This window comes from Gymnodraco acuticeps, unplaced genomic scaffold, assembly GCF_902827175.1.
Source record: "Gymnodraco acuticeps unplaced genomic scaffold, fGymAcu1.1, whole genome shotgun sequence".
Lineage (NCBI taxonomy): Eukaryota > Metazoa > Chordata > Actinopteri > Perciformes > Bathydraconidae > Gymnodraco > Gymnodraco acuticeps.
The window spans coordinates 107,501-119,712 of NW_022989785.1; the positions used below are offsets into that span (position 1 = coordinate 107,501).

The window sequence follows — 12,212 nt, forward strand, 5'->3', positions numbered from 1 at the left end:
TTTAGTTATTGTTTTGATATTTGTAACACAAAAGCGATGGAAAAAACCCACAGCAACACAGAAAAGATGACCCAGCGGTAGTTAATAAAAAACAATAATATCAAAACAAAATATTACTAACTTTATTGTGAAATTCAAACTGAACGGTAAAAGAATAGTTTCCGGTCTATTCTGAGCCCGATCTCTGTAGATAAATAAAAATAAAGAACTACGACAGATGTGTAATATATTTAATGCAGCCGAACCATTTATTACAATGCATTCATGTGATGACTTTCAAAGAGTAAAGCAAGCACTGCTGAATAAAGTATGATTTTATCAATTACGAAACGTTTTTTTTCATATGGAATGCAGTTGGAGGTCAACGAATCACAGAGCTTGAAAACTAATCACGGGGTTTGTCAAACAGAGCACATGGTGTAGTCCTAAACGATAGCTGGGGATTCTGGGTAGTGTAGTGTCTTCTGCCATCCTTTACTCCGAAAAAATATTTGTTTCTCCGAATCCAAGGGGGAAAATACAAAAGCATTGCACACCATTTAAACCAATCAATGTTTTGTAATTAACAAGGATAATCTGGTGTTTTTTAGTCGATGAGTAGTGCAGATATCACTGTAATATCAATCGACAGTAAGTGGAATACTTACTTCCGGGTGTACAATTCTCCGTTATCCAATGGGAATGGACGCTCACATTGCCTTTAAGGGCAGCCGACACAAACGAATGCCGTGCTTCCATGAGCGTCAAATCCCGCTGCAGATGGGAATACATTGCAATCAGTTGAAAGCTATTTGCGTCCCTTTATGAAGCTGAAGGAGCCTAGGAGCGTCACAACTGCACGCCACGGGACCCTGACCAAACGTCGCTCCTGGACGATTATGGAGTGAGAGTGTGTTGCCTCAGGAGATGCGAGCGGAGGACTGAGGAGTGGAACCGAGGAGAGAGGAGGGGAAGCAACAGGCGGTTAGAGAAATGAGAACTCCCCTCCTCTGAGTGGTACAGTATGAGAGCACTCTCATAATAACGTAACACAATCAGAGACTGGATATACCCCCCCCCCCCTCTCTCTGGTCGCTGAAATGGGGAATTGAAATGACGGGCCAGAAGTTGTATTTACAAGTATTAAAAGTAAGCAGAGGACACCAAACCAACTGAGACCCGTCTGTCCGCCGCACCTACACACTGTACCACACACACACACACACACACACACACACACACACACACACACACACACACACACACACACACACACACACACACACACACACACACACACACACACACACACACACACACACACACACACACACACACACACACACAGACAGACAGACAGACAGACAGACAGACAGACAGACAGACACACACCTACACGCTGTACCACACACACACCTACACACTGTACCACACACACATACAGCTCTAAAGCATAATCAGGCTACAGTCGGTGTGTATTTTATTATGTGAAGCACTAAATGGTCTTAGAAAAATATGGACGCGGACAGACGGGTCTCAGTTGGTTTGGTGTCCTATGCTTACTTTTAATACTTGTAAATACAACTTTTGGCCCGTAATTTCAATTCCTCATTTGTTGATTATTTAATTATGCAATATGTGCATTTAAATATATCAAGGGACTATACTCTCTTTCACGGTAATTTATATAAATTATATGCTCGATTCCAGTTTATGTTTTGAACACAGGTCAGTGTGTTGTTGTGAAAAGTTTTGCAACCATAACTAAAAACACGATTTATGTGATCTTATTTTAGCAGAAAATAATAATAATTAGCATTAAAAGCAAAGATTGGTTTAGGTAATATTGTTTAAAAAAACTAAGATGTAAAAATGATGCAAGACACAGCTTCAAAGACATGGCAAAAACAAACATGTGGCTTTTAATGGTGAATAATACAACTTCCCATCCATGTATCAAATCAAATCAAATCAAGTTTTATTTATATAGCACATTTATAAACGATTTTTGGTCGAGCCAAAGTGCTGTACATATAATAAAAATAGCCTACAGTAGAGACACTTTACAGCAAATACAACAGCACAGATTGTTCAGAATATCAGTATGAGAAAAACGACACCCTCTATCCTTAGATAACAGTTTGTCAGCTTTACTTCCTCTTTTTTTCAAGAGTTTATTCTGCTTTATAGATCGTTTTTGCCTAGCGTGCACAAAATGGCATTTCGAGGCTCCTGTGTCTCCAAAATATATTACAGGAATCAACATTTATTTAAAAGAGCTGTTGGTAAATAGAAACCTTTTGCATTATGAATTTTTCGAACTTTAAATCGGAAAATTCAATGCATCTGATATAAACTACCCACTTTTGTGTTTGGTGTGTGTGTTTGTTCTCGGCTTCCTTTTCTTCAGAGGCATTGGGGCACATGACAGAAATCCACAGTGATCAGGCGTTTGTTTTTTGCACTCTTTAACAGCTTTAAAAAAGAGAGGACACACTTTTAGCTGTAGGGGATGAGTCTTGTGCTCCAAAACACAGCAGGGTCATTGTTCAGACATTTCATGAGTTACAATAAAAAGGAAAATACAATTTTTCTGGATGATCTTAAGAGATGAAAAAGAGCTCCACTCACGTATCAGAGGAGGATGCATGACTTGGGGGGCCTGAAGGGGTTATCACTGGAGGGCACCCCGGTGAGGAGGGGGTCTTTGTGGGCATTCTGCAGGCAGAAGGTCTTCAGTTCTGCAGCCGCCTGAGAAACCTGAAGACCCATATCACAACATTTACTGTTCAGTCATATGATTAATATGTTTTAAATTAGCACTGTTACTTAATCCAAAAAACAGACTACACCTGGGTATAATCAATATTTTTATATTTAGTTTTGATACATCATGAAACTACTTTCTGGTCGGATGAATTCTGAAAATGTTCTTGCAGCAGCTCCATTTGAAACATCAACAAGACCATTTAAAGAGGACATATTGTGCTCATATTCAGGTTCATATTAGTATTTAGTGTATCTCCTGTGACATGTCTCCATGATTTAACGTTCAAAAAGCTCTTTATTTTTCTCATACTGCCTGTGCTGCAGCACCTCTTTTCTGAAACCAGAGCCCAGTCTGCTCTGATAGAGAGGCGAAGTCTCTCCCTTTCCGGGGGAGCTCCATGGGACCTTATTTCGGAAAAAGTATGTATTGAAGTCAATGGCGAGAGAAAGATTATCTTTCGATCCCGTTTGAATTGTGCCACGAATCACACATATGATGTTTGTCAATTGAAAAGATAATTTTGCAAGTCAAAAAAATAAAAATGTGTCATAAAACTGTGAAGTAGCCTACCACATTTTGTTGTGTGAAACGCTCAATGAACAACATCTCCCGTCTCGCACCACACACCAAGACGGCCGTCACGTTGGCACATTTCACTTCTTTCTTTCAGAATGAGGCAGAAAGTATTAAAAAAGGTGAAAATCACTACAAGTCTGGGCATGTTGAGAGCTGTACATACACAAAAGGGGAGTTAGTCGGTTCCGTAAGAACCAGCATGCGGGACCGGGATTCTGGGATTTGTAGTCTTTCTAGTTGCGTATTTTTCATAGTCTTATATTTCAACAGTTTTACGACAAACTGTGACTTTTTTGACATGGAAATTATTTTTTAAGATTGACAAACATCATAGCCTATGTGTAATTCGTGGCACAATTCAAACGGGATCGAAAGATAATCTTTCTCTCCCCATTGACTTCAATACATAATTTTTCTGAAATAAGGTCCCATGGGGCGGAAGTAGATGAGCGGGACTTCGCCTCTCTATTGGTTAGCTAGCTGGCTCTGTTGGGATTGATCAACTGCTTAGAGATGTCCCGCCCCTTAGCCTATCACGTACGATTTGTTGAAGCACTAGCCAATAGAAGCGTGAGTGTTACATAGTGATGTTACTATCAATCAATGTTTATTTATTTTTTATTTATATAGCCCAATATCACAAATGTTACATTTGTCTCAGTGGACTTCACAGTTTGTACAGAATATCAGTATGACAATACGACACCCTCTGTCCTTAGACCCTCACATCGTACAAGGAAAAACTTCCGGAGAAAACCCACAGTTTAAAGGAAAAAATGGGAGAAACCTCAGGGAGAGCAACAGAGGAGGGATCCCTCTCCCAGGACGGACAGACGTGCAATAGATGCTGTGTGTAAATTGAAAAGATAATACATTTGCAACATAGGTAGTCCAAATGTTTGGAAATGCATGTGTGTATAATAGGAAGATGAATCCACGAGGATATCCATCCAGGACCTATGATCCAGGACCACAGCCATGACTCAAGATCCAGGGCTCGCGATCCAGGACACAGGACCGCAGGATCATCCATGACTCCGGATCCCGGCATATATAGACACCAAAAAGAAAGACATTTGGGGAAGCTGGGTTAATCGGAACATGAGAATACACAGGTATAGACAGAGAGAAGGAAGAAGTAAGATGTCCCCCGACAAACTAAGCCTATATCAGCAAAACTAGGGGCTGAATCTAATCAGCCCTAACTATAAGCTTTATCAAAAAGGAAGGTCTTAAGCGCACTCTTAAAAACGGATAGGGTGTCTGCCGCCCGAACACAAACTGGAAGCTGATTCCACAAATGTGGAGCTTGATAAGAAAAGGCTCTGGCTCCCATTGTACTTTTAGAGACTCTAGGAACAACCAACAACCCTGCATTCTTGGAACGCAATGCCCTAGTAGGACAGTAGGGTATAATGAGTTCTTTAAGGTAATATGGCGCCTGCCCATTAAGGGCTTTGTAGGCGAGAAGAAGAATTTTAAATTATATCCTGTGTTCTATAGGGAGCCAGTGTAAGGCAGCCAGAACAGGAGTAATGTGGTCCCTTTTCCTAACTCTGGTTAGTACACGAGCTGCAGCATTTTGAATCAGCTGAAGCGACTTCACTGACTTCTTGGTACACCCTGATAATAAGGAGTTACAATAATCCAGCCTTGAAGTAACAAATGCATGGACTAGTTTCTTTGCATCGTTTTGAGGCAAGATATGCCTGATTTTTGCAAAGTTACGTAGATGGAAGTAGGTGGTCCTTGAAATTGATTATTGTGTGGGCATTAAAGGATAAATCCTGATCAAATATAACACCAAGATTCCTTACAGTCTCACTGGAGGCCAAATTAATGCCATCCATAGTTAATATATCTTTAGATAATTTGTTTCGTAGATTCTTCGGGCCATGTACAATAACTTCAGTTTTGGTCGTGTTTAACATAAACATTTGTATGGTCATCCACGTTTTTAAGTCCTTAAGGCAGTCTTGAATTTTATTTAGATGATTAATTTCATCAGGCTTGATTGATAAATATAGTTGAGTATCATCCGCATAACAATGAAAGTTTACAGAATGATTCCTTATAATATTGCCTAACGGAAGCATATGTGAAGAAAAAAGGTCCGAGCACTGAGCCCTGTGGCACTCCTTTGCTAACTTTGGTTTGCGTGGAAGATTCATCATTGACACGTACAAACTGAGAGCGTTCAGATAGATAGGACATAAACCAGCCTAAAGCAGTTCCCTGTATGCCAACTAAGTGCTCTAGTCTTTGCAATAAGATATTATGATCAATAGTATCAAATGCAGCACTGAGATCGAGCAAAACAAGAATAGAGACAAGTCCCTTGTCAGAGGCTATTAGAATGTCATTTGTGACTTTAACCAGAGCTGTCTCTGTGCTATGATGTGTTCTAAAGCCAGACTGAAAATCTTCAAATAAATCATTGTTTTTTAAGTAATCACACAGCTGTTTTGCGACCGCTTTCTCAAGAATTTTTGAGAGGAACGGAAGATTAGAAATAGGTATTATTCTTATTCTCATCTATTAATGAAGAGTAGTAAGCTGCTCTCGCTTTACGCAGTGCTTTCTTATATTCATTGAGAGTAATATGCCAACGAGATTCTTCAAGTTTAGTGGAACGCCATATCCTTTCAAGTTGTCTCGACTTTTGCTTTATTTTGCGGGTTTCGGCATTATGCCATGGAGCTAGTCTATGTTGTTTTATTTTCTTCTTTTTCAAAGGAGCAACAGAGTCTAATTTTATTCGCAGCGCATCTGTAGCACTATCAACAACATGATCAATTTGGGGTGGTGTACATTTTGTATAAGTTTCCTCCCCTACATGCTATCGAGTTAAGTATTGGTGGAATCTCTTCCTTAAATTTGGCTATAGCACTAACAGATAGGTTTCTGCTGCAGGAGGTTTTGACTAATGCTTTGCAGTCTAGTAACAGTACTTCAAAAGTTACTAAGAAATGGTCGGATAAAGCAGGATTATGCGGTTCGACTAATAGTTGCTCAATTTCAATACCATAAGTCAGAACAAGGTCGAGAGTGTGATAGCAGTGGGTTGGTTTATTTACACTCTGACAGAAACCAACAGAATCTAATATAGAGTTAAATGCAACAGTAACGGCCCCTACACACGGCGGCGTGCGTTGCCGCTTCAACGCTTCTGCCCATTCACTTTGAATGGGGTGACGTCACGATTCGCCGAACTGCATTGTGGGAGCAAAGCGTAGCTTCTCTCGTGGTGCTCGCTGCAAAAGTAGAGCAATGTTCTACTCAACGGAGGCGTCAGCCAATCAAATCCCGCGTATGCAAATCTGACATTACAAGCGCTAGCCAATCAAACCACGTGTATGTTGGGAGAGCCAGACCGCAGTTATTTCCCATATGTCAAAAAATGGAGGAGAAAATTATCGTGGCGGTACTATATGACCACCAGTCCCTCTTTACATACAGGGATACAAACCGGAGGAGCCAGGCATGGGGGGAGGTGGCAGAGACAGTGGGTGAAACTGGTAGGTTTTCGCCTGTTTGGAGAGTTTATATCCAGTGTACTTCGTTTGAATGGACAGCTAGCAAGCATAGACAGTATATTTAGCCAGCTTGGATGTAGCATGAATGCTTTGCTTTGTATGTCCGGGGCGGGACATTCATGTGATTGGTTGTTGGTCGCGTTGTTCGTAAAAAATCCCCAAGCTTCAGACACGCCCACCGCCAAGCGGTAACGCACGCCGCCGTGTGTAGGGGCCGTAAGGCTATTTTTATCATCGTCAACATGAATATTAAAGTCCCCTACGATAATTACTTTATCTGTTTTAAGTACCAAAGTTGATAAAAACTCAGAGAATTCTGATAAGAATTCTGAATAATGACCTGGTGCACGGTACACTGTAACAAATAAGATTTCCAGGTCGGATGCGTAAGACTAAAAACGAGACTTTCAAAGGAGGTATAATTTCATTTTGGTTTAGTATTGATAAGTAAACTTAAGTCAAAGATTGCTACAACTCCACCTCCTCGGCCCGTGCCTCGGGCAATATGAGTATTGATATGGCTGGGTGGAGTGGCCTCATTTATGCTGACATATTCTTCATGTCTCAACCAAGTTTCAGTGAGACAGCATATATCAATATTATAATCTGATATTAAATAATTTACCAATATTGCTTTAGATGCTAGAGATCTTATGTGTAAGAGACCACATTTAATATTCCTGTTTTGTTGCACTGTTTAGTCGACTGGACTAAACCTTCACCATCTGTCTGGCTCAGACCTCTTCCTCTCCGACCACTTAGCCATCACCATGACCATCAACATTCCCACCCCACCACCAAAGCAAAAACGCAAAATCAACTTCCGTAAATTAAGCTGTGTTTCAGCTACCTCGCTCTCATCCTCCCTCTCTGAAAAAATATCCACCACTCCCTTTGTGGACCTCCATAGCCCCTCTGATCTCACTGACTACTACAACAACATTCTGTCCTCCTGCCTTGACCAACTTGCACCCATAAAAACCAAAACCGTTTCCTTCACCCACTCTGCTCCCTGGTTCACCCCTAAACTCCGTCTGATGAAAACCCGTGCCCGTCAACTTGAAAGACTCCGCAATAAAACAGGTCTCACAATTCATTCTCAAACCTACAAAGACCACCTACAGCAATATAAAGATGCCCTCTCCCATGCCCGCACCACCTACTACTCTCAGTTAATCCACTCTGGCTCCGGAAACCCCAAAACACTCTTCTCCACAATAAACAAACTCCTCAGCCCCCTGGACACGACCACTCAGTCATTCACAGTAGACAAATGCAGCTCTTTTCTCACATTTTTTCAAAGCAAAATAGACAACATTTACAGCAGCTTAACCACTACCACACCAGCTCTCCCTCAAGCCACCTGCCCCCCCTTATCCTGCCAACCCCTGTCCCAGTTCTCCCCTGTCTCCCCTACTGACGTCTCTGATCTCCTCACAGGAATGAAAACTGCTACCTGCACCCTGGACCCCATTCCCTCCAGCTTTGTTAAGGCCTGCCTTCCTACTCTCTCTTCACTCATCACTACAGAAATCAACTCCTCCCTGTCTTCTGGCACCATCCCACCGTCCCTCAAAATAGCTGCTATCACCCCTATTCTGAAAAAACCCGACTAAACCCTGACAACCCTAATAACTTCAGACCAATCTCGAACCTACCCTTTCTGTCAAAAGTTCTGGAACGCGCTGTAGCGTCACAACTTAAGCATCATCTTTCTGCTAATAACCTCTATGAAACTTTTCAATCTGGATTCCGCTCAAACCACAGTACCGAAACCGCACTCCTCAAAATTACAAATGACCTTCTCTTCTCCTCCGATGCTGGTAACCTCAACATCCTCATCCTCCTTGACCTCAGCGCTGCCTTCGACACCATCAATCACTCCATCCTCCTCACCCGTCTTGAAACCACCTTCAACATCACCGGCACTGCCCTCTCTTGGTTCACTTCATACCTCTCTGACAGAAACCAGTTCATCTACATCAATAACTGCAAATCCCCCACCGCTCCTCTCCCCCAAGGTGTCCCTCAAGGTTCAGTTCTCGGCCCCCTCCTCTTCATCCTTTACCTGCTTCCCCTTGGTCACATAATCCGCCGTCATGGACTTCAATTCCACTGCTTTGTCTACGACATCCAGCTTCTCATCTCCACCAAGTCCATCTCCACTGCTACCTGACTCCAATCCTGACAAACTGCATCACTGAAATAAAATCCTGGCTCCAACTTAACTTCCTGAAACTCAACTGCGATAAATCTGAAATAATAATCATTGGACAAAACAAGCTCACCACACCTATCCATAACTTCACCCTCAACATAGACGGCTTCCCAGTTCAAACCTCCCCTCACATCCGGAACCTAGGCATCATATTTGACCAAACCCTCTCCTACAACAAATACATCAAACAGATCACAAAGACAGCCTTCTTCCACCTCAAAAACATCGCCCGTCTACGTCCATCCCTCTCTCCCACTGCTGCCGAAACCCTCATCCACGCCTTCATCACTTCCCGTCTGGACTATTGCAACAGCCTCCTCTACGGTTCACCTGCAAAAATCCTCAAAAAACTTCAATATATCCAGAACTCCGTCTACTCACCCGCACCCGAATCCGTGAACACATTACACCCATCCTCATCAAGCTCCACTGGCTCCCCATCCCCCAGAGAATTCAGTACAAGATCCTCCTGATGACATACAAAGCCCTCCATAACCTGGCCCCATCCTACCTGACTGACCTCCTCCGCAGACACACTCCCACTCGCTCCCTCCGCTCTGCTACTGCCAACCTCCTGTCCCTCCCCACCCGGACCAACCTCAAGTCCTGGGGCGACAGAGCCTTCTCCGTTGCTGCACCTCTGGAACTCACTACCCCAATCCATCAGAGATTCTTCCTCCCTCACAGCATTCAAAACATCACTCAAAACCCACCTGTTCAACACTGCATTCAACCACTGACCACCCCCCTCCCCCCCTATTTTCTGTTTTGTTTATCTCTTTTTGTATTTTTTGTTATCTCTTTTTTATTTTTTTTGTTTTCTCTTTTATTTTTTTTCTTCTTAATTCTCTGTCAAAGCGTCTTTGAGTTTCATGAAAAGCACTATAAAAGTCCCATGTATTATTATTATTATTATTATTATTACTGTAGTAGTTGTTACATTTACTCTATTAGGTTTTACCTTAAATTGTCCTTGGGCAGACACACACACCGCTAATATTGGGTATTTTATTGGGTTCGGGATTCCTATGGATGACTGCCTAGGAGAGAGTGCAGAGAAGCGTGTAAGACTACGACTCCGCCTCCTGGTCTCAACTCCACTTTGTCATGGATTAAGTCCACAAAGCCCTGAAATGTTTGCCGAAATGAGATTTGCACCTTCCAAAGTAGGATGAATGCCATCTCTCTTAATCAGACAAGGTTTTCCCAGAAGGCTGTCCAATTATTTACGAAGCCCACATTGTTTGCTGGGCACCACCAAGACAACCAGCGCTGAAATGATGACATGCGGCTCGGCTATACATGTCATCATTGATCAGATTGGGGAGGGGACCAGAGAAGATTACGGTGTCCGACATTGTTTTAGCATAACTACACACCGACTCCACATTAAGTTTGGTGCATTCTGATTGGCGTAAACGAACATCATTACCACCGACGTGAATAACAATCCGACTGTATTTACGTTTATTTTTAGCCAGCAGTTTAAGATGCGCCTCAACGTCGCCCACTTTGGCCCCCGGAATGCATGTGACTGTGGAGGCTTCGGTCTCTAAATTCACGTGTCTCATAATAGAGCTACCAATAATCAGAGTTGGCTTCTCAGCGGGTGTCTCGCTGAGTGGGGAATATCTGTTAGATACGTGAACGGGTTGGTGGGGACCTGCGGGTTTTGCGTTATGCCCCTTCTGAACAGTCACCCAGTCTCCCTGCTGCTTGGGAGTTGCCGGGGGACGGCTAATAGGAGCTACTTTTTGCCGGTCCGCACCGGCTAACATAGGCTTTACTGTAGCTGAGTGACTTTCTAAGATGCGGAGCCGGGCTTCTATGGCTATGATTCCCGCCTACAACCTAACAACTATAATACATTTAACACATGTATCGGTACCAGTAAAGGAGGTAGGGAAGTAACCAAACATGAGACAGGAAGAGCAGGAAATAGCACCCGAGGGTGGGGAAAGAGCCATGGCTAGCTATCAAGCTAAAGTAGCTACCGTTAGCAAACCCGAAAAGAGTGTAGGCAACTGTGGAGTTACTGTCGCTAAGAGAAGGAGAGTTGTGAGTGCTTAAACTGTAGTAACGTGTGATTACAACGTCAGGCAGTTGCCGTGATCAAGAGTTTTAAAACGATCGATTAAGTTAAGATAATAAGCTATCAGCAACAGAACAGGCACACGGGATACCCGGACATGACAACAACAACAACCGGAAGTTACAACATGCTTACCGCAATAGTGGTCCGTGTTTTGGTTCTAGGCTAAGTAAAAGTAAGTAGCCATAGGACTATGTTCTGGAAGTAAACAAAGGAGACAAATGGAGGCGTTTACATATGTAACAAGGGAATTCTCCTTAAAGCAAAAACGGCCTCTTTAATGTATATTTGCGCTGGGATTAACTCTGCATTTAATTTAGTGATACTCTGGTGCAATGAAGAGCGCTCATGTCTAAACCTATAAAAACCCTTTATCTATGATTTGATACTCAACAATTAATATTCTCTGTTCAGGACATGGTTGGGGTCGGAGACAATGTTAATATGTTATTATGGAAGGCTGATCTTAGAGTTTCTCAAACGTTGACCAACAATCTTTGAGCAGATTTTTTTTTTTTTTTTTAATGGTGGAGCTGCTTTTATTAAGGTTTTGACTCTAAAGGAGTGGACAAACACTTGTACCATTGAAATACTGTAGAACAAATCAAAGATGTAAAACACAGAAGAAGAATTTGTCTCCACGCACCAAAACACCTAAGGCAGAGCGAGGAGCTCTTTTACAGATACATTCGTTGTGGGCTTTCCAGGAGAGAATATCTTTAAACCCAAGCATTTATATGTAAGTACCTGCTTGATCTGTAAGTATGGAAGACAATGGGGGATATAAGAGTCAGATGGTGAGCCAAAAACAGGGGGTTACGTATTGTAACCCTAGTTATATAAGCACAGGCGGATTCCTCTACTGGACTCTATGGGTACTACTCTCTATCATGCTGTGCGTGCTTTCACCTACTGAGTTTACGTAAAAGTAGCCGGCCAATCGGGGCGAGCCTACCTGAATGCGCGCGCAGGCCCACAGTATATAAAGGCGGCTACACCCGCCGCCCACTATCCTATACACTCTTCAGCGAGCGGACTAGG

General features: G+C 42.6%; 1 protein-coding gene across 2 annotated transcripts in view; it reads right to left on the reverse strand.

The window, feature by feature from the left end:
- Positions 1–870: 870 nt before the first annotated feature.
- The window catches only part of si:dkey-204f11.64 (uncharacterized protein LOC100537752 homolog), a 56,348-nt gene continuing 45,006 nt past the window's right edge, over positions 871–12,212 (reverse strand). Inside the window, exons 2-4 of one of the 2 annotated variants that reach the window (XR_004569492.1) lie at positions 2,611–2,739; positions 2,344–2,454; positions 871–920 (exon numbers count right to left, since the gene is read on the reverse strand). Coding sequence is in view for 1 of the 2 variants with exons in the window: in XM_034221472.1 (XP_034077363.1) it covers positions 2,614–2,739 (126 nt within the window). In the remaining variant the exon portion in view is untranslated. Of the gene's footprint in view, positions 921–1,900; positions 2,455–2,610; positions 2,740–12,212 lie in introns of those variants that run through there. The other variant, XM_034221472.1, reaches the window with a different exon arrangement.